A 20,227-nucleotide genomic window follows, 5' to 3' on the forward strand; every position below is an offset into this window, starting at 1 on the left:
TCATGTTCCTTTGTGCCGTTGCTCGTCCACATGAGGATGCAGGCTTCGATGGTGGCTTGTTGCCCTTTGTCAAGCAAGGTCCAGCTGCTAGAAGTTCGCGCAATGGACGCGCTGGTACAAAGGTTACCACTGTAATCAATGTTGCCGCCACCACGTACCGCCGTGGTTACGTTCTCAATCGCATTATTCCGGCCATCAAGAAAATGTTTCCAAGCTCCAACAAGCGTATCGTCCTGCAACACGACAACGCTACCCCTCATGGGTCAATTGACGACGCTATCCTAGCGGAAGCCTCCACGGACGGGTGGACCTTTGTTGTGCGTCGGCAGCCACCGAATTGTCCGGATTCGAACGTGCTCGACCTTGGATTATTTGCGTCGTTACAAACTTTGAGGTACAAGATGGTGAGTCGCACAGTTGATGACATTAATTTTTGCGTAAACTGTGATGGCATTTGACACTCTCACTGGAGAGACGTTGGCCAAAATTTTTCTCACCCTAGAGGTCGTAATGCTATTGGTCCTCGAGAACCGTGGTGGTAACCACATTAAGTTGCCTCATCTGCAAAAGGCTTTTATGCGGCGTACGGGCACCCTTCCTATGAATTTGTCCTGTGTCGTTGCTCTTTGATGCGGATGCACCTTCCACAGTCAGACCCAAGAATTCAACAATAAAGGTTATGACCAATGAAATATGTTCGTTTTTCAAACATCCAATTGTATTGAAGTGGTATTAATACAAAAAAGGGGTTTTTCAAATGGTGGCAGTAATAGCTAACAGAGGAAGCATTTCGCAAGCGGAGTAATCGAGACAGTTATTGAGTTCTGCCAATATATTTTTCCATAGGCCTGCTACACCAGAACCGACGGAGTTGTCATCTGAGCTATTGAAGCGGAATTTCCTGTACATGTATGCAACCCAATTGCCTTCACTTTCGGAGTATACGGATAACACCTGGATTATCCGAATTTTCCTATTTGAATTCGAATTTCTCAATTCAGACATCGCGAAAATGGACCACGACATGGAAACGGATGGTGTCTCAACACTAAGCTGGGAAGAAGCAAAGGCCATGTGTGAGGAAGTAAGCGTCGCGTTTGATAAAGGCCTCAAGGACGGCGAGCGCTTGCGCCAGCTAAAGAGTGAGTTTCACAGTTTGAGGACAATTCTACAGGACCAACAACGGTCCGCACGACAAACGGTCACAGGTCTGTGCGTGCGTCGTGGCACGGCCTCACGGTATGACTGACGGACATGCAGATATGGTGAATGAGATCCAACGCATTCAGCAACATGAAGATGAGCGAGACAACAGTGCGGAGATGCAACAACAGATTCATGAACTCAATCGTCTCAAACTCGAGCTACAGCACAAACTACATGAGCTGAAAGAAGAACAGCTTGTGTCCGAAGCAAACATCGAAAGTCTCATTCTGCAATACGATATTTCCAAGCAAAAGTACGCAGAGGAATGCGCCGCCCGTGACAAGGACGTCCCACGACTGAAGTAGGCCAGCCTGCATAACTGGGCATCGCACCTTCACGTTCTGACCTTAGGCAAACGATTGCATTGTATGCAGCCATAACAGGAATTAAGTGGGACCTATCGAGCGACCATATTGCTGGATGTACGTCACAATTCGCCTTCCTCTCACTCTCATCCGATATGTCAGGTATCCATGCCCCCTCGCAAAAGAACCTGACCAGTTTCGAATTGCGCGCGCCTCACGACGACTTTCAAGTCGCCGACGAACTGTGGCGACTGCTTGACCACACCCACGGCGTTGTCGACGGATCCAAATAAAGGCGTGTGTTGTTACAAGTTGCTGTATCGCTGTTGCTCGTGGTCCAACGTCGCTTCCAGTCCCTTTTCCAAGTGCGCTTGCACAAGCGGCGCAAAGATCACGGTTTGCATCTAGACCGATGACTCAGCCAAACGACCGGTACGTTGGGTGATGTCGGTACCTGAGGATGAAACATCGCGTCGTGGCCATACTTGGAGTTCAGAAGCTTGAGCGTCACCGGCACGTCAAACGACTCGAGGATGTTAGCCTACACATGACGATGCCAAAGATGCTTCAAAAACAGAGCCGTCGACGACGTACAATTGTGGCTTGCTCCGTGGGGGGCACGAGCAAATCCTGGTTGACGCCGATGACGAGCGTGTCGCTCTTGATGCGACCGACTCCTTCGGCCAAGTTGGAGAAGCCATGGCCAACGTTGGTGAGGTCCATGGCTTTCGACAGAACGAGATAGCAGTTGGGGTCAAAGATGCGGGCGAACTTGTTGGCCTAACGTACAAATGGGCCACCCTGGAACGAACAAAGAAAGGATGGAAAGACCTGGTAGTCCATGTAGTTTTCCACGTCAAATGTCACGTCGCGAAAGTGGGGCGACCCGGACGGTCTCCAGTCAAAGCGAGAATCAAACTCTTCCCGAGATCGGTAGCATGTCATGCCCAACTCACGCGCAACTTTCATCCCGGCCAGCACCGTCCCGGGCTCGTAATTCCCGTCCTGTTGACGATCGTCAGACCATCATGCGTCGACCAGTCCGCGCCACAGATCGTTTGTACATTGTAGGCAGGATCTGAGAGAATCGCGAGGCGCTGCACGCGGCGGAATGCAACCGTGCCGGGCGTCGTTTGCGCGGTGCACGAAATGGCCACGAGCCGGTCCAACCGTTCCGGAAACAGAGACGCAAACTGCACAGCCTGTGGAAATCCGATTCGTCATGTTCATTGCGAGGAATGACAGGACGTACCTGCATGCCTCCCATACTACCTCCGACGACGGCATGGACGCGGCCGATCTCCAGGTGGTCCAACAACTTGGCGTGCACCCTCGCCTAACCCGATTGCGTCAGAATGCCCCACGATCAGGGAAGATGTACCATGTCGGCGGGGGTAATTTGAGGAAACGTGCCGCGGAATGGCTTGCCCGTTGTGGGGTCGTCCGTCAACGGTGACGTTGACCCGTACGGACTGCCCAGGACCGACGGACAAATGACGCGGAATGCCGACGTGTTGATGGCCTTCCCAGGTCCGATCATGTTCTCCCACCAGCCAGGACGGGGGTCGTCGCGGTTGGATGCGGCATGGGACGAATGCGAGAACGACGGGAAGATCACAATGGTGCGATCGTCGTCCAACGTCTGGTCGCCCCACTGTTCGTACGTGACCTTCACCTCGCTGAGGTGGCCGCCGAGCTGCAGGTCCAGACCAGACAATAGCGCGACGCCCTTGTTGCGGATCCGTGCTTCATGCGTCATGGAGCGACGGCACAGCGCCGCCGAACGTGGCCCAACAACTCGATGGAACATGTCGGGCAAAAGGAAAGTGACATGCGACTTGGGTGGCGATGGGATTTTTAGTAATACACAAGGAATGTTGTAATTATCCATGGATTCTTCTGTCACCCAATGGAACCTCCGGTTGTCCAACCGTCACGACGCGACGGTGGCATAGACACACTACCGCCGCACACGGGTTGCGATGCTGGCGAGTTGCCGCCTTCTCCCCACCGCCAGACCCCTTTCTCGTGGGATGCAAGATGCCTGGTCGTTGGGTTGACAACCCAACTTGCCGCCACCATTGCGAGTGTTGTAACGACTCATGGGACGTTTTGTTGAAAGTTCGGAACTTTGCATCGAATGATGTAACGACTCATGGGACGTTTTGTTGAAAGTTCGGATCTTTGCATCAGTCAGAGGTGCACCCCATGCGCGTCGTCTCGTTCGTCCTTGTCGTCGCCGTGGCCATTCTCCTGGCCACGTGCCATGGACTTGACCACAACGAAGTTAGCGCTGTAGTTGGCGAGAGCAGCGCCCTACAGAAAGCCAAGCCGAAGCCAAAACCGGCTCCGAAGCCAGCTCCAAAGCCAGCCCCGAAACCGGCTCCGAAGCCAGCCCCCAAGCCTGCGCCGAAGCCAGCAACCAAACCAGCCCCGGGCACCCCCGCCGCCCGTCCACCAACTGCCAGACCAGTGCCTGTACCAGCTTCTCGTCCTCCTACTCCCAAACCCAAGGCCACGCCGTCGCCCAAGTACGTATATGTCCTGCCACAAGCATCCCCGCGGCATCGTATCGTTGCCATCGTGTACACGCACAGTACGTACTGGAACGAGAACGTTTGCAGTCACGACGCGTGCATATCGGACTATGATGTGTGCATGGGCATATACGATGGGTGCACATGCTACCCGGGTTTGCTCGCGTGTGCAAAGCAAAATTGCGATGTGGAATTCAATGCCGCCATGGTCGAATGCCAAGCTGCCAAGGCCCAAGTTACGGGGTGCGTGGTAACATGCAATCCTGGGGCATATCCGTCATGGGAAATCGACGACGGATCGCAGGAGTACGCGCTCGTGACGGCCGTGACCATCCAAGGCGCGACAGCAGCTTCGTTTGAAGGGTATGAGTACGACTTTGCACTGGCTGTGGCAAACATCACGTCGAACGATTACTTGAGCGCGACGGTGGACATGGTGTTCATTTCGTCGGCGAAGGATATCGTGGCGGGGAGCTCGCGGCAGTTGGAGGCGTCCACAGTGTCCCTGGACATCGAAGGCAACGTGGTGGCGCCGAACGTCGACGACCATCGGCAGTTGGCAGCGGACGCCTTGCCCACTACGCTCGCGCTCGAATTTGTCGTGCTCTTCGACACGTTCGACGATTTGAACTCCGCCGCATCATTCTATGGCAGCTTGATGAACGTCAGCGCAAGCGATAACAATTTGGCCGTCGCACTCGTGGCAACGGGCGTGCTCTTCAACGCGACGCAGCTCTCGATTGATTCGGTGCAAACGAGGGTGACACCCATCCTTTCGAGCCGCGCATCCCCTGGTTGAGCGATTCACGACGCCTACTGACTCATGATGTGACTGTTGTAGGCGCACTCCCCATGGCACTCTTGACGGGCATTCTGGCGCTGATGCACTCGATGCTGCCGTCTTAACTGTTCGTTGAATCTCAAAATCGTTGGACGAACGAATTCAAACGTTTACGCAATTTGGCTAGTCCATCCGCGACAAATCTAGCCACACATGTCTAGCTCTTTTTGGGTGTGGGGGCAGCCGGCGGTGTCGCGGTGCCTTGCAGGGCCGCCAGCTCGGACTCGAGATCGTACGTTCCAGGGGGTGCATTGAGCTTGGCGACATACTCTCGCAGGACGATCTCGTCGTCCGAGTTGGCAAGACATCCCCCCGGACACGAACACGTGCCACCGTACACGTCAGGCAAGTTGCTGGCGTCGATATACTCGAGCAGAGCCTTTTGAATCTCTTTTTGGCCCCGGACAACGTGAATTTTGTCCCGCGTCTTGGGGTTCACCAACGGCGACACGGCCTTCCACACCATGTTGAACCACGACGGCGGGTTCACGATAAAGATCTTGAAGAGGCGCTCGGGATAGTACGCTTCTCCGACGCTCGAGCAAGCTTTCATAAAGTTGACGACATCGCCGCCAAAGTCGCTCATCGACACCCCCTGCATGTCGATCACTTTTAACATGACGCCGTCAGGGTATGGCCGCCGGTCCAGCACGGTCCAGAGAAACTCGTTGTAAAAGCCCAAGTGCGCAATCACGTCGTCTTCGACCACCCCCCGCGACAAAAAGTGCTACCGAGCGTTCGTTCAGGGCACTGGTGCATCCAAACAATGCCATACCTGCATCCCTTTTCGCATGTTGCCGGCAAGTTCGTACGCGACAAGATGGCCAAACTTGTCCCGCTTGTGAGTCGTCTGGGGGTACGATTCCTTGATCTAGGTGGCCCGCATGAGATAGATCAACCCAAGCCTATTAAGTCCACGTCGCACCACGGTGAAGTGTGGATGCGGCCGAAGCAAGAGGTGGTCTATGTCGTTGTCTTGCCGCCACTGCAAATACTTGGCGTACTTTCGCTTGGCTTCGTCCATATCTCCTCGACACGCTTCAATGAATCGAGGATCCACCTGCACGTCCTTGCCCAACAACGGCGCCTGGCGCGTCTGCTTGACGCAGTCGACTTTGACACACTGAAGGCGGAACGACTGGGGTACCCACAACTGCCATGTTCGCCCCACCACGTTCAGATGGTTGGCCAGCGACAGCGCCGTCAGCGCCACGAGACTAACGACGAGCCACGGCATCAAAGAGGACGGCAGCCACCGGCGCTGGGCCGCTGCGTACACCAGCGCGCCTCCCGCCAAACATAGCCACAGTCCTCGATAAGTGGCCCACACTCGCGTGGAAATACGCTCTGGAGTCGTGCGGTGTCAGCTTGGCCACAAAAAAACTTGCCATGGAGAGACATACCGATGTTAACGTGCGTGACGAGTTGGTACTCGTTTGAATCGTGGAACGCAATGGCGTCGCATCGCTTGGTTTGCTGAAAGAGATCTGTCATGGAGTACGTGGCAACAGCGCTGACAACGGGGCTGCTCGCGTACAGTCGCACAACGGATGCAGGGTACAGCTGCAGCGTGTACTGGCGGGGGTTGGTGTCTTGATGGGTGGCCGTTTGAGTGGGGTGGGCAACCACTTCGTCCAAGTCAGGGTGATGTTGCACCGTGACACACGTGATAACGTTGTCTTCGGGCCGGAGCCCTCGCTGAAGTTTGTGCAGCGCTGCTTGGAACATTTGCATCGCTTCTTGGAGCTTTTTCGAGATTTCGGCGCATGTTTCGTTGTCCTTGGCGCGGAGTCGGTAGATCCTGTAGAAGATTACAGCTCAGCAATTTTCCAATATATAATACAGAAGAGGAATGCACGAACCGGCCGTCGGACCGCACAAGAGTCAAAATGCGGGGGTAGTGTTCGTCCACGTCGATGTGCAAGATGTCGGTCATGTGAATCGACGACCGGACCTCGCCAATCCCCAGGAGAAACTCTTCTTTGTCCTTGTCCCGCTGTGGTTTGAAGGACAAGAGCTCCGCCGGCGTGAGCATGACCATGCGCTCGATCCAGATAGCCATGTTCGGGTTGAAGTTTCGGCTCGCAAGCGACCGACTGCCCATGCGGAACGACCCCAAGTACAGCATTTCGTCGAGTGTGTCGTCTTGCTCTTCGACAAGCCCGCTGAAAAGAATTCCACACAGCGATGTGTCGTCGTTGGGTGTACTCGTGCTCGGTTCGATGGCACCGGCGCGGCGCTTGAGCCGCTGTTCGTAGCACACATCGCACACGCGTACTTCTTTCCATACACCCTGGTCAGGCAATGGTATCTGGTTCTTGCTGTGCGCGCCACACACAGTTTTCTCGCAGTTCTTGCACACATACTTGAATTTGAGTAGACCCAAGCTGCACAAGCACACGCTGCACTCGGATGCTGGTTCAGGCAGTTGAGGCGATGCCGCCGCCGTCAGTGGACTGCTTGGATGGTTTGACGTCGCATCGGACGACGTCATGATGTTGAAGCGCCGACGGAGATTGTCGAACGAGCTCGACAAGTTTGCCACGACGTCTTCTGATGGAACACGCTTCCGAGGCGGCGCCACAGTCGCTCCGGCCATTGTCCGACTGCCGGCGTCGTCACAAATGCAGCAAGATTTCTGTCACGTGCGATACACTGTACAGCACGACGGATATCCGGATGTTTATCCGGATATGTCGTAGTTGTACCTTCTGAAAGATGACAATTGCGATGGACGAGGTCGCCACGTTCACCTGATGCCGTGTCTGCGTGATGCGAGCGGTGTGTCCATCGCGGCCGCGTGGTACAAGGTGCGAAGGAAATGTGGGGGCTTCGTGCGACTCCTGGTTGACGGAATGACAGTTTCATTCATACGCAGTTGATGTCATGGACGCAGCAGTGCCCTCTCATGCCGGTGGAACAAAGGTGCCAGTGAAGAGCCCGCGCGCACCAAGCCAATCTGCCAAGGAAGCGTTAAATCCAAATGGTGTGCAACATGAGTCGGGCCTTGGTACGATGGAATCGTCCCCATCACCAACACTTTTGGTTGGGATGACGACCCGCGCCGACAAGTCCACGTACCATGGTCACCTCAATACTGGTATGAAAAGGCAAGGATATCTAGGCTCCGTCCTTCAGGAATGCTTCTCCAACATTTGATGTCCATGAATAGACAAAATACCCCATGGAGATGGATGCATGTACTTTCATTCGGGCGGGTTCTACGCTGGGCAATTCGTCGACGGCATGCGCCACGGCGTCGGTGTGTACGGGTTTCCAGACGGTTCGCGATACGAAGGCGAGTTCAAATTGGACCAGCGCGACGGCCATGGGGTGTACATGGTTCCAGTGGGCGAGAAGTACCGCGGCCAGTGGCACGACAACGCCCAGCACGGGCTGGGCGAGTGGACAGAGTGGAACGGCTCGATCGTGCACGGGGAATTCCGCCAGAACGACTATTTAGGGCCGGCAGAATCTATCGAAGCATGCATGGCCGTCGTGAACCTAGCGTCGCGGACGCAACAACGGGCGATTGTGGCTGAGCGGGCGGCGCGTGAGGTGGAGCGACTCGCGTATTCTCAGGACAATATGTCGATCGGTACGACTCACCCTTTATCGTTCTAAATCCTAAAGCACAGCTAGATGGCGTGTTTATTCGGGATGAAGCGACGTTGGAAGCCTACTTGAACACGACAACGGCCCGGCAAAAAACGTACCTGACAACATGGCAGCGCGAATTTGAAGCGATGGAAACAAGCACCCAAGACGGCAAGACTGAGGAGGCAACTCTCGGAGAACGGCAAAAGCAATTGCACTCAACGATTCAAACCCGCCGCGCCGAGCTGGCGCGGTACAGCATGTTCTGGGACATTGTCGTGGACAAGGAGAAGGAGCTCGCAGAAGCCAAGCGAGTCCTGGCGTCCATTGAAATGCAAGTCCGGCTAGAAGAAGCCGTCAACGAACGAACCACCAAGGTGGCATCGACAGTGTTGTCCGAGAGATGCGTGCTGTCGGAGCCTCAGTAGCTTTAATCCCTTAAGCGATTATCGAATCACGTGTGAAATGGACGAGTTCGTCATGCACTGCAGACACTAGACATGCCGACAACGACATGAACTTGACGACCCGTGGATGGCACGAAAGCGGCGCCTAGATTCGACCGACAAACTGAACTGTGCGCGCTGTGACCGAATCGGTTACGATGAAACGCCGGGTCGGTGAAACGGTCCAGGTTCGTCCACCCAGCGACAGAAAGTGCGAATGCCATCCAAGCCGCAAGACCCGCGGACATTTTGGCCATGACTCCCGACACGACAGAGGAATCCCAAGAGATCCAAACCGCCTCCAATCTGACCTTGTTGCCACCGTCGATAAACGCGGACACACCGTCGGTTGGTGTGACTAAACAAGCCACCATGGAACAGAGCAGTCCGCTCGTCGATACCACAGTCGCGTCTGAGGGTACCACGGCTTTTACCACAACAGCGATGATGAATCGTGTCGACGAGGGTGGCGACATCGAAAACATTGTGCAGGGCGCTGCACCTGCTTCACCGGATGTGACAAAGCACGTGGCCCTAACAATTGAATCGACTCCACCGCCCGTTGCAAATACAGACGCGCCGACTCCCACGGCGTTGCCAGTCGCTGTGCCAGCGCCACCAGTACAAGCGTTTAGGCCCCCCGTGGTGAAGCATGTTCGCTTCTCGGACGAAGTGCCGTCCACGCCTTCGTTCTTGGCCAAGCGATTGAAGTCGAAAGTCGAGTCTTCCAAGTCGATGACTCACCGCTTTCAGCTCCGCAAAGTCGTCGTTGCACCGCCGCCGCTAACCGACGAAGAAGCGCTTCGGGCAGAATTGTCCATGCATCTGCCGGACACACCACCCAGCGTGACCCTCAAGCATAACGTACGGCTCGGATTGCACATGGCCAAGCAGGTCAAGTTGCTCCGGTCCAACTGCGTCGAGTCGCCGAAACAACTGACCTTGCGCAGTGTCAAGCTTAAGTCGTGGGAGCTCATGGCCACGTTGGGCATCGCGTACAGCACGACGATGGTCACGTTGGACATGGAGGGCGCGAACTTGAATGCCCAATGCGCCAAGGTGCTGTTTCGAGTGTTGCGATCGAATCGAAGTATCCTGCAGCTCAATGCCGCTCGCAACGGCATCTCTGACGAAGCCGCCTTCGCCCTGGCTGCCATGGTCCACACCAACACGTCGCTGACCCAGCTAGTCTTGCACCACAACATGATCACGGGCCGAGGCATGAAGGTCCTGTCGCAATCGCTCCAAGATAACCAGGACTCGATGATCGTTGAATTGGATCTAAGCTTTAACCCGCTTGGAGAAGGTAGCACCGAGGCGCTGTCGTCTTGCATCCAGGTAAACGAGTCGCTCACGTCGCTCAACTTGGCGGGGTGCTGTGTTGATGAAGTCGGCATTCTCGCATCTCTCCGTCGCAACTATACGCTGATCGCGCTTCAGCTACAGTCGCCAGCCACAGATCCAGAACAAAATCCATCGGGCCGCCTCCACCGCGATCGCTTGAATCGAAGCCATGCCCCACCCATCATGGAAGCACTTCGGCGGTCGACTTGCGCTCTTGAAACGTGCAACCTCACGGGTGTGGACCTCCCAGTGGGAAAATTCCGAACATCGCGGTGGGTCAAGATGGCCAACGAGAACCTCAACGAGCTCGACGGGATGATCCTAGCGGTACGTGGATGTATACTGTGACTCATGTGAAGGTGCCATCGGTTGCTACAGGCGTTGCTGCCAGCGAACAAAATACTGCTGGAGCTCGACCTGAGCTCGAATGCACTGCGATCGGAGAGTGTCTTGGCCATCGTGACCGCCATCGTCGACTGCCCTAGCTTGGAACGTGTCGATGTGCATGACAACGACGTGACCGATGTCATTGGCGAGGCTTTGGGGCTGGCGCTTGTACCCAACACAACGCTCCAGACAATTCGCGTTGCCACGTGCGAGCTCGACGTCCAGCTCCTCCGCGGCAATACCGGCTCGGTACGCGACAGTGGATCCATCGATCGTCTTCACTTGAGTGCATTCTCATGGAGCGGTCAGGCGGAAGTCATATCGTTCGCCAAGGACCAGTACACTCACCCCCTCGACAACTGGATCGTCACCGTCCTCTTTGGCGTGAACCGACGAACGGCCGTCCTGAACGAATTGCACGTCCCTCCGGCATCGGAGACATTGGATATGTGCCACTTAACGCTGGGAGTGTACGGCGCGCATGCAGGCCGTGACTGGGGTTGACATCGACTTGTAGTTACGAGTCAGTGTACTTGTGCACCCGCATCCGCCATCACGTGCACCTGAAAACGCTGCTGATCAACAGCTCCAACTTGACCTACTACGCAGGGATTCGCCTCGCAGATGCCATTCGTAACCACCCGATCTTGCTCTCGGTAACGATTTGACGATTTGTAGCGGTGGTGCCTGAATAATCTGCTGGTTTAGGTGTCGCTCGAGCACAACAACTTGCATCAACTCGGCGGCAAAGCCATCGCGGAATGCATGGAGCACAACCACTCGATCACGCACCTCAACTTGAGTTGGAACAACCTGGACGACGCTGGCGTCCAGCCGTTTGCCACGTCACTGCGAGCGAATCGACGGTTGAAGCGCCTCGACTTGCGCGGGAATGCCATCGGCGCGACCGGCATCGCCGCCATCAGCGACGGCTTGGCCTGCAATGCGTGCTTGGAAGAGCTGCATCTTCGATGGAACAACATCGGCACAAACGCCGCGCGGGCACTCGCGACCGCCTTACGCGTCAACAAGACCCTGCTTCTTCTGGACATTGAGCGGCATCACATGGAAGCCGATGGTGCTGTCGCGATGGCGGACATGCTTCGCGTGAACAAGTCGTTAACGCACTTGAACATGAAGGGCGACTTGATGGTGCACCCAACTTCGAGCATCAGCGTTGACGGCGCGCAGCAGCTCGCGGCCTCGCTGCGTGATCACAACCAAACGTACGTCGTATCGAGGGTATGGCCATCTTGTGACATAAATCGCTAGACTCGTGCAATTCATGGTGGGCGAGACCCGCATGCACGTGGAAGGATGCGAACATTTTGCTAAAATCATGTCGACGACGCGGCTAGAAGTGCTCGATTTGTCGTATTCAGAGCTGGATGGGGAGACGAGCTTGGTGCTGTTCAGCCAGTTGGCACACAACACATCGCTTGTGGTACGTGGCATGCGCATCGCATGGACCTCATGGTCAAGGTCTCGTAGGAGCTGTGCCTAGCTCACAATGTAGTTGGCGCCGACGGCATCAAGGGGTGTGTGCGAAGCCTGTGTGTGAACAAGTGCTTGCGAAAACTCGATCTCACGGCCAACAACATCACCGAAGAAGGGATGCTCATGATCGAAGCTCAAGCCAAGCATTTCTCGCTGGTTCGATTGAATTTACAAGGCAATCGCTCGACCGACGGCACGCGGACCCGCCTTCTCGCCTTGACCTTGTTCGTGGTCGAAATATAGCAACCGCTATGAAACGACGACAGCCACACACGACGGCGATGGGATGTGCAACGAGTGACCTGTCGGCACGACTCCGTCAAGCGAAGACAAGCGATATGACACAATCGAGTGCGAGTTTTGGTTCGCGACGACAACGAGGTCGGTCCCCACGAGGGTGAAGTGCCGCGGCACCGTGCCTTGCGACGACACATACTGCGGCGCTGACAACAATCCGGCGGGGTACGTGATGCGGAATACTGCGAGTTGGTCGATACCACGGACAGATGCCAAGACAAAGTGGCCGCATTTCGATACACGGACTTCGGCCGCAATGCTTTCGACCGACGACTTTGCTTTGAAGGCTGCAGAGACCAACGAGACAGTTTGCAGCGGCGTCGACAAGAGCCCGCGGTTGGCGTCGATGGTGTGGACAGACAATTTGTTTGAAAGCTCGTGTACAACGTAAGCGAGGGGCAGGGTTGGATGGATGTCCAAGTGGCGCGGTCCCGACCCAGGCGGCAACGTCATGTCGTCGGCGTCAGGATGCTGAGTCAATGCGCCTAGGAATGGATAAGCATAGGATGCTTATTTGAGTTGCAGGCATGTACCCCCAGGACTTAGAAACTGGTGCGAGATTTTGTCGCTCCCCAAGTCTACAATGGCGAGGGTGGTAGGAGACAACCACGTCGTACTATGGCAGTGCGGAGCTTCTTGGCGCTGTGGGTTAGCCAAGCTCGCCCCCGTCATTTGAACGAAGCCAGAACTGTCGTGAAGCTTGCCGTTGCGACGATCGATTGGGAATACACTGACGTTGCCACCACCGTAGTTTGCCACGGCGACGAACGACCCAGAAGGGTCGATGGAGAGGTGGCACGGGAAGCCTCCTCGCGAAGGATGCTCCGATGTACGGTGCAACCTGCCTTGTTCATCCAATGTAAACGAAACCACCATGCCAGATCCGTGTGGAAACGTGTCTTGGAGCGCGTCCGAGTGTTCGTTGACGGCGTATGCGGAACTGCCCTTGACGACGACAAAAGAAGGGTTGACCCCAGCGTTTTCGTTGACGTGGCTCAATGCCATCTTTCCAGTTGCATGATCGATCGAAACAGTGTAGATTCCGTTGCCCTTGCCATCCACGTGGTCCTCCTTCCGCGTATATGTGCCCACCAAGAGGCGGGTGCGCTGCCCTGCCGCCATCGTTGCCATTTTGTTGTTGATCTTTCAGCAACCGTCGATATTATCTTATACAGGTTTGCAACCTGTCAAAACGTATATCGTGAAACGGTTGTTTTTTAACTGCTTCAGGTGAAGGAAGATGCTGGGGACGGCATGGTCCGCACAGACCAACGACGCGCACTTCGTTCTGGACGACAAAGAGCTCCATGACGGTACGACGATTGCCTTTGACATGCACGTCCTATGTGTGTTCACGAGAGTATAGTTTCTCAGAAGGTCCAATCCCACAAATCGTTTCGAAAGGACTACTTGGCGTACTGCAAAGTCCTCAACGTGACCCCACACCCAAAGCTATGCCCTCGGCTCGATGAAGAGGACAAAGACTTACTTGGTACGATGCTCTACTCTGCTACATGACGTCGATCAAGTCACGAGGCTCTTGGCGCAGTCCAAGGGTATGACGAATCCGACGTCGACACTGTCAGTGTGCGCAACTGGATGGTCGACACCGCCAGTCTTAAGGTGATGTCTCTAGCTCTCCACAATAGCACTGCCATTCACACAGTCAAGTAATGTCCCATCCCTCTACACTTCCGCTTCATGTGACGATCGGTCCAGGCTATTTAATGTCGCGCTGTCCGTGGACCAACTCTCGCTCGTGTGCGAAAAATTCCCCGCGACGTCCATCAAGACACTCCAGATCGAGTGGAATTCCATTGCGCCAACACTGTTAGTTGCTTCACCCGACTCTCCCGATCTCACGACGTGGTACGTTCCTCACGACGCGGGGCAAGAGCTACCACACGTCGTAGCTATGCAAAGTTGCTGTCGCCTCAGTCGTCGTTGACAAGTCTGTCGTTGCGCGCGAATGGCATCACTTCTATAGGTACTTCTATCCGCCGTCAATTTCTATTTCTCAATGTCGACACGTCCAGGCGGAGCAGCGATCGCTGAAGCACTCAAGACCAACACCAAGCTCGCCGTGCTCAATCTCTTCCGCAATGACTTGGCAGACGATGGCGCCGCCGCCCTCGCGTACGCTCTGCCGGACAACAAGACCCTCATGCATCTGTCTGTTGCGAATAACAACATCTCGGCCACGGGGTACACCCATCGTGCTAACTCCCGACACACTCGTGCATAGGTAACAATTCTACTACCTAGGGCAATGTCGTTGATTCGCGCCATAACGCGATACGTACTTCGCGAAGACCAGCTCCAGCATGCGGCCGACGTCGAAGTCCAAATCCAGGCCGCGGTGAGTGCCAAAATTCGTGCATGTATGGAGCTCAAGAACGATTCACAGCTGGACGCTGCCAAGAAGCAAAAGAAGAAGCTCGAGCGCGCGGACGTGATCAAGGAGCTTAATCTCCCTGACACTGAAACGATCGACGGTGTCATGTACGGCGTTGGCAACGCCACATTGCAATCGCTGACAATCAGCGGAAACAACCTCACGTCGTACGATGACCTCCAGCCGCTCAACAAGCTGTTGGAAGACCACCATGCAAAACTGAAGACGCATTTGCATGTCGTCAAGGCCCAGCGCATGTTTCCTCGAAACGCATCCAGCCCCAAGCCACTGTCCGAGTTCCTCCTGTTGTAAAGAATCCACAAGTTGTGTACGCTCAATGGGATTTCGTTATGTCGCCAACTGGAGACAGGAGGGACATGACACGCGGATAGATGCACACCAGCATGAACGACAGCAAAGCGATGGCAACAACAATCAATGGGACTGCGCTTCGGGGCAAGACTTTTAGCACGACCTCTTCGAGAAGGATGTCAAACTCCGTCCGCCGGGCATCCAACTCTGCTTGTGTTAGGATGTAGGAAACACCTTCGACTTGCATTGAGACCTGTGGCACACCGTCATCAATGGGATTTGTGGGCATCGTTATGATACCTCCACGAACGCAACTTCGCCAGCAACGCCGCGGACAAACGTTTTTTCGGTGTTTAACATGCGTCGCATGTTCGTGTAGTGTGCACGGTCTCGGTGCAATGATTCGCTTGAGTCGAGGATACGTAGTGTAAACTTGCTCGGCGTTGTCGCTCGGTATGACAGCTTCACTTCGTATGACATGTCGGGGTCTGTTCGGAGCTCAAATATTACAGGTTGGTTGGGGTAAATTACTTGGCGCGTTTCCATTCGGTTCGGGTACAGGACCGCTGCATTAGAGGACGCGTCAATGCCATAGAGTAGAATCGCCGACAGAGCGGCGGCGAACGATGTCCATCGTGGCGCCATTGTGGTTGACAGAAACTGTGCCCCGGGGTACAAAGATCACGAGCGAACAAACATTTCGAGTCGAATGACGGTTGGTCGACAGTGAGTGATGGTGAAAGAAGGGGTAGGTGACTGTTTCAAATCCCACCAATCCAAGAGCCGTCTTTCAATAGAATTTATGTCTGATTGGCCGAATAATGTACGTGGAACGTTACAAGGGAATGCATGTGAATTTCCACCAATCAGATGGTCAGACCTGCGATGGATTTTCTAGGGATGAATCGACATTGAAAATAAAATCGGAATCCTGAAATTATTGTAGGAAATATATGCTCCTGGTGGGTTTTATTTTATTTCTCACGCCAATTTCGTGTGGGCGACCAAGGGCGCTGGAGAGTATACTGAAAACTAGTAAAAGTTAAAGAATGGTGGTCGGAACCTACCCACATTCGCCATTTTCAAATTCACCCCCCAACCGATCGTGGATCTGACTCATGTCCCGAAAACCTAGCAACGAGACGGTCGCGCATAATGAGTCGTCCAACAGCTTGCCGCCGAGCCATCCTGGCTTGAAGCGCACCCGAAGCGCTACGCTCCGTGAATCCTCCGGACTGTCCTCAAACGGCATGGTCGGGCTCCACATGGGCAACATGTACTCTATGCCAACCTCTCTACCTTCGCTGGAACATCGCACGTCGTCGACATTTTCCATCAGCAGCATGCTACCGATGCAACATTCGATGCACATGATGAGCATGCCTACATTTCAAACGGATGTCGGACCCAAGGTCAAGAGCACTTCGTCCGACTTTATGTATCCCGCCGATGTCCAGCCCATGACCTTCGACGACAAGCAGAGGTTGGTCCACCGCATCACGATGCTTCCAAGTCAGTACTTGCGTGGATTGATTGATGTCATCACCAAGTATCAACCCGACAAGGTGCGCCAGTTGGATGAAGAATACGTATTCGATCTAGAGCAAATGCATGAAAACACGGCTTGGGCCATCAGCGACTACGTGCGCGACGCATTCTCGGAATTGGACGAATATGTCAAGAGCTTGACAAACGCTGGGATGGGATCGAAGGTGGGAGCTCAACCCATTAATCTGTCAAGCATTGAGAACTACGAAGCACCTCGTCTCCCTGGAAGTAGCAACACCTCCGATCTTCCGAACAGCAAGCGGCGCCATACAGTGACTTCGGCCGCAGTAGACCACGCGACGCGTCAACAACTTCAGAGCAACGGTCAAATCAAATTCATGGAACAAGTTGAAATGTACTCCAAGGTGAAGCAAGCCAAATCCAAGACCCAGCCTTCTCAACGGCATGCGTGTGAAGTGTGCCACAAGCAGTTCCGTGGTCGGTCGGAGCTACAGAATCACATTCGAACTCACACTGGCGAGAAACCACTGGTTTGTTCCCATCCTGGGTGTGGCAAGACGTACGCGCATAGCTCGAACTTGCGCGCCCACGAGCGAAGCCACGAAGGGATCAAGCCGTACGTGTGCCACTACGACGGCTGTGGCAAGCGATTCGCCCACAGTGTGAGTTTGAAGGAGCACATTTGGATGCACGCAGGCGTGCAGCCCTACGAGTGTCCTTTCCCAGGCTGCCAGAAGAAGTTTACCCAAGTCTCCAACTTTGCCAGGCACAAGAAACTGCATGTGATTGCCGGTCATCGCGCTTCCAAGGACGCGCCACCCACCGCCGCTGTTCCGGGGGGGGTGAGCGCCAACCAGCCGTCGAGCACCCTCAACATTTAGTTGTGGCCACTCCATTCACTTGCGATCTCGTATTTATCGATGTAACCCAAACTGCTTTATTCCACAAACGACTCGCTGTTTGCCAAACGTTGGAAAGTACGGCCCAATGGGTTCGAAGGCTGCCGTTGTCACAGCGGGCTCGACTTCAGCGATACCACTGCTGTACGTGAAGCCCGAAGCACCTTTCGTACATTTATGTAGGCTGAAAGAGAGGGGGCCTGTGTGTGGTGAGGCCAATCCGATTGAGGGCGCCGCTAGCCACTGTTCCAATGCAAACAGGTCTTCTGGGATCGCCATGGCCAGGTGCTAATGTTGCAAAATCTCGAATTGATACAGTCTGCTTTACGAATGAAAAACATATAAACAATACTAGTACTCAATTGCCAAACTCTCTGTAGTGCAAACACTCCGGCTATCGCATGGAGACACAGACGGCGGACGCCTTCAGCGCGTCAGTTCGGTCACTCGTCGACGGGGAAGCAGTGCGCCAGTGACCTTTTGCCACATTGTTTTCGAGCTCTTCGGCTTGACAGAGGGATTCGTTTTCGGTGTGCCGGGCAGCGGTTTCTTCGTCGTTGAGTATAGCCTCGTGAGGTCGAGGAACTGGACAATATGCATGTGGCCATTCCGCTCAGCGTTGTCCCTTGCGGCCTTGGTGCAACCTTCATTGCGGTGCTTGTGCAGGTACTGGACTACGTGAAGGTGGCCGTTCCAGGCAGCACCGTCCATTGCGACAGTCGTGCACCCTTCTGTTCTGTGCTCGTGGAGGAATTGCACAATTTGTAAGTGCCCTGCCGTCGCCGCCCAGTCCATGGCCCCACGGGTGCATCCGTCCCGGCGATGCTTGTGGAGGAATTCGACAACTTGAAGATGTCCGTGCCATGCTGCGCCATCCATCGCGGCGGCCGTGCATCCTTCGGACCGCATGGAGTGGAGAAATTTCACAATCTCCAAATGCCCATTGGTAGCGGCCAAGTCCATCGCGTGCACAGTACACCCCTCTTGCCGATGCGCATGAAGGAATTGGACAACATGCATATGGCCATGTGCTGCGGCATAGTCCATCGCGGACGGCGAACACCGTTCACCGCGATGGTGCAAGTACTTGACGATGTCCAAGTGGCCGTGGCGCGCCGCGGCATCCAACACATGGGGGCACCACCCAACACGGTGGCGGACGTGCAAATATTGAAGAACATCCATATGTCCGTTTTCTGCAGCGAGGCGAATGGCGGCGGGGGTCGACCCTTCCCGGCGGCGTTCACACAAGAATCGAATGACGTCCAGGTGACCTTCTCGGGCGGCTCCGTCCAAAGCCTTGGTTGTGCAACCTTCTGTTCGGTTTTCATGCAGAAATTTCACAATATTCAAATGCCCACATGTCGCTGCAGTGTCCATGGCGGCAGTAGAACAGCCTTCGCTGCGTGTCGTGTGGAGGAATTGGAGCATCGGCAAGTTTCCAAGGGCGGCGACGTGGTCCATTGCACGAAATGAGCAGCCATGGGGTGCATGCGGATGCAAGTACTTCAATATGTCGAAGTGTCCGTGCATGGCGGCAATGTCCAGGACAAGGTGCGAGTCTGGGACTGAGTAATTGGCACGTGCAAAGAGCTGAGGATTTTTCGATCGGGCTTGCACGAGGAACTGCACCAGCGTTTCATGGCCAAACTTCACCGCGCACGAAAGAGCTTCCTCCGAAACCCATGCTGGGCGGTAAGCAAGAAGTCCTTGTACAAGTGACAAGTCTCCATCGTGTATTGCCAGATGCAATGCAAGACGCGGGTCCCGATGGTGATTGCTGAGGAAGAGGTCGTTTGCTTTGATGTACATATCGCAGTTGTGAGTGGCACCGTGGAAGAGCAGCATGGAGCTGTGGAATCGACTTTGGGACTTTGTTGGCACATAATAGATGCCAATGGGTTGGCTGTTCGTGTCGTAGCCAACCCTAGTGTGGCGAAAGGTCATTGCGTTGGCTTCCTCCACACGCTCGTTCAACACGCCTGGAATGCCTTGTTGGAACTGCACTGTCAATCGAAACACATCGGCATTCAAAAGAGCATCCATCGCCAACGTCGGTGGCGGCGGCGTCGCACGGTAGCTCGAGGCCGACTGGGATGCCGAGGATTCCGAGGACTGATGAAGGTCCGTGAAATTCGATAGCGAACATGAGAAATTGAACCAATCAACGTTCCCCAGTCCGACGAGTCACATTTTGATTGGTGCAATGGGCCACGTCGAATTCAATGGAAAGTTTTGGCAGAATCACGAAATGTATGCATATTTGCATGTACTCGACCAAGGCCTGACCAATCAAATGATTGTATTCCAATTGGAGAAGCAATTTCTAACAAGAAACAGCAACGTCCATCGATCAAAATTAAAATGCTGCGAAAATCACCAAAATAACAAGAAAGAGCCATGATTCTTGAATGTCACACGGTCGTGGGACGCGTTCGTGCAGGAAGAAGCAGCCAACATCGAGCGAGCTCCGCTACCCGGCTACAACAGGACCATCACTGCTTATGACTGCTCGGGCGGTTTCTCGCCGCCATCCGCTTAGGCTGTGTGATGCTTCCTTCCCTTCGATTCGTGGAATGGTTTGTTTTGCATGTGGACCTACTTAAGGCCGAACCATCCTCTGAGCTGGCTGTCGTTTAACACGAAGCTGCAAAC

At 54.6% G+C, this 20,227-nt stretch overlaps 11 protein-coding genes across 13 annotated transcripts; 6 read left to right on the forward strand and 5 right to left on the reverse strand.

The window, feature by feature from the left end:
• Positions 1-1,005: 1,005 nt before the first annotated feature.
• On the forward strand, positions 1,006-1,991 carry H310_11033 (hypothetical protein). Its single transcript, XM_008877572.1, has 4 exons — positions 1,006-1,208; positions 1,261-1,507; positions 1,558-1,628; positions 1,674-1,991. Exons 1-4 carry the CDS (start codon positions 1,013-1,015, stop codon positions 1,802-1,804), a joined length of 645 nt encoding a protein of 214 aa, XP_008875794.1. The 5' UTR covers positions 1,006-1,012; the 3' UTR covers positions 1,805-1,991.
• Positions 1,549-3,326, reverse strand: H310_11034 (homoserine O-acetyltransferase). Its single transcript, XM_008877573.1, has 7 exons — positions 2,893-3,326; positions 2,764-2,847; positions 2,576-2,713; positions 2,343-2,516; positions 2,106-2,291; positions 1,966-2,052; positions 1,549-1,915 (listed from the first exon to the last, which is right to left on the reverse strand). Exons 1-7 carry the CDS (start codon positions 3,319-3,321, stop codon positions 1,817-1,819), a joined length of 1,197 nt encoding a protein of 398 aa, XP_008875795.1. The 5' UTR covers positions 3,322-3,326; the 3' UTR covers positions 1,549-1,816.
• A 361-nt stretch (positions 3,327-3,687) lies between these two features.
• H310_11035 (hypothetical protein) lies at positions 3,688-7,530 on the reverse strand. Its single transcript, XM_008877574.1, has 5 exons — positions 6,752-7,530; positions 6,293-6,690; positions 5,815-6,236; positions 5,665-5,760; positions 3,688-5,616 (listed from the first exon to the last, which is right to left on the reverse strand). Exons 1-5 carry the CDS (start codon positions 7,486-7,488, stop codon positions 5,047-5,049), a joined length of 2,223 nt encoding a protein of 740 aa, XP_008875796.1. The 5' UTR covers positions 7,489-7,530; the 3' UTR covers positions 3,688-5,046.
• H310_11036 (hypothetical protein) lies at positions 3,696-4,990 on the forward strand. The gene is made up of 2 exons (XM_008877575.1): positions 3,696-4,842; positions 4,890-4,990. Exons 1-2 carry the CDS (start codon positions 3,720-3,722, stop codon positions 4,952-4,954), a joined length of 1,188 nt encoding a protein of 395 aa, XP_008875797.1. The 5' UTR covers positions 3,696-3,719; the 3' UTR covers positions 4,955-4,990.
• A 62-nt stretch (positions 7,531-7,592) lies between the features above and the next one.
• On the forward strand, positions 7,593-8,956 carry H310_11037. Of its 2 annotated transcripts, XM_008877576.1 has the most exons (3): positions 7,593-7,989; positions 8,062-8,487; positions 8,532-8,956. In XM_008877576.1, the coding sequence occupies exons 1-3, from the start codon at positions 7,776-7,778 to the stop codon at positions 8,912-8,914; spliced, it is 1,023 nt and encodes a 340-aa protein (XP_008875798.1). In that variant the 5' UTR covers positions 7,593-7,775; the 3' UTR covers positions 8,915-8,956. The 2 variants fall into 2 exon arrangements, with proteins under 2 accessions (XP_008875798.1, XP_008875799.1); XM_008877577.1 differs by having other exon boundaries at positions 7,593-8,487.
• A 231-nt stretch (positions 8,957-9,187) lies between these two features.
• H310_11038 (hypothetical protein) lies at positions 9,188-13,606 on the forward strand (the record flags this gene model as incomplete). Its single annotated transcript, XM_008877578.1, has 7 exons — positions 9,188-10,603; positions 10,655-10,912; positions 10,973-11,133; positions 11,181-11,319; positions 11,372-11,889; positions 11,936-12,107; positions 12,155-13,606. 7 exons carry the CDS (start codon positions 9,188-9,190, stop codon positions 12,401-12,403), a joined length of 2,913 nt encoding a protein of 970 aa, XP_008875800.1. The 3' UTR covers positions 12,404-13,606.
• H310_11039 (hypothetical protein) lies at positions 12,269-13,609 on the reverse strand. Its single transcript, XM_008877579.1, has 2 exons — positions 12,991-13,609; positions 12,269-12,942 (listed from the first exon to the last, which is right to left on the reverse strand). Exons 1-2 carry the CDS (start codon positions 13,586-13,588, stop codon positions 12,410-12,412), a joined length of 1,131 nt encoding a protein of 376 aa, XP_008875801.1. The 5' UTR covers positions 13,589-13,609; the 3' UTR covers positions 12,269-12,409.
• A 77-nt stretch (positions 13,610-13,686) lies between these two features.
• Positions 13,687-15,813, forward strand: H310_11040 (hypothetical protein). The gene is made up of 8 exons (XM_008877580.1): positions 13,687-13,770; positions 13,824-13,949; positions 14,007-14,127; positions 14,177-14,326; positions 14,371-14,444; positions 14,494-14,662; positions 14,723-14,816; positions 14,865-15,813. Exons 1-8 carry the CDS (start codon positions 13,698-13,700, stop codon positions 15,162-15,164), a joined length of 1,107 nt encoding a protein of 368 aa, XP_008875802.1. The 5' UTR covers positions 13,687-13,697; the 3' UTR covers positions 15,165-15,813.
• On the reverse strand, positions 15,177-15,813 carry H310_11041. Of its 2 annotated transcripts, XM_008877582.1 has the most exons (3): positions 15,696-15,813; positions 15,465-15,652; positions 15,177-15,417 (listed from the first exon to the last, which is right to left on the reverse strand). In XM_008877582.1, exons 2-3 carry the CDS (start codon positions 15,642-15,644, stop codon positions 15,187-15,189), a joined length of 411 nt encoding a protein of 136 aa, XP_008875804.1. In that variant the 5' UTR covers positions 15,645-15,652; positions 15,696-15,813; the 3' UTR covers positions 15,177-15,186. The 2 variants fall into 2 exon arrangements, with proteins under 2 accessions (XP_008875804.1, XP_008875803.1); XM_008877581.1 differs by having other exon boundaries at positions 15,465-15,813.
• Positions 15,814-16,251: 438 nt separating this feature from the next.
• On the forward strand, positions 16,252-17,621 carry H310_11042 (hypothetical protein). Its single transcript, XM_008877583.1, has one exon. The coding sequence runs from the start codon at positions 16,283-16,285 to the stop codon at positions 17,552-17,554; it is 1,272 nt and encodes a 423-aa protein (XP_008875805.1). The 5' UTR covers positions 16,252-16,282; the 3' UTR covers positions 17,555-17,621.
• A 250-nt stretch (positions 17,622-17,871) lies between these two features.
• On the reverse strand, positions 17,872-19,700 carry H310_11043 (hypothetical protein). The gene has a single exon (XM_008877584.1). It carries the CDS (start codon positions 19,616-19,618, stop codon positions 17,999-18,001), a length of 1,620 nt encoding a protein of 539 aa, XP_008875806.1. The 5' UTR covers positions 19,619-19,700; the 3' UTR covers positions 17,872-17,998.
• Positions 19,701-20,227: the final 527 nt, after the last annotated feature.

Source organism: Aphanomyces invadans, assembly GCF_000520115.1.
Source record: "Aphanomyces invadans strain NJM9701 unplaced genomic scaffold supercont1.29, whole genome shotgun sequence".
NCBI lineage: Eukaryota > Oomycota > Saprolegniomycetes > Saprolegniales > Verrucalvaceae > Aphanomyces > Aphanomyces invadans.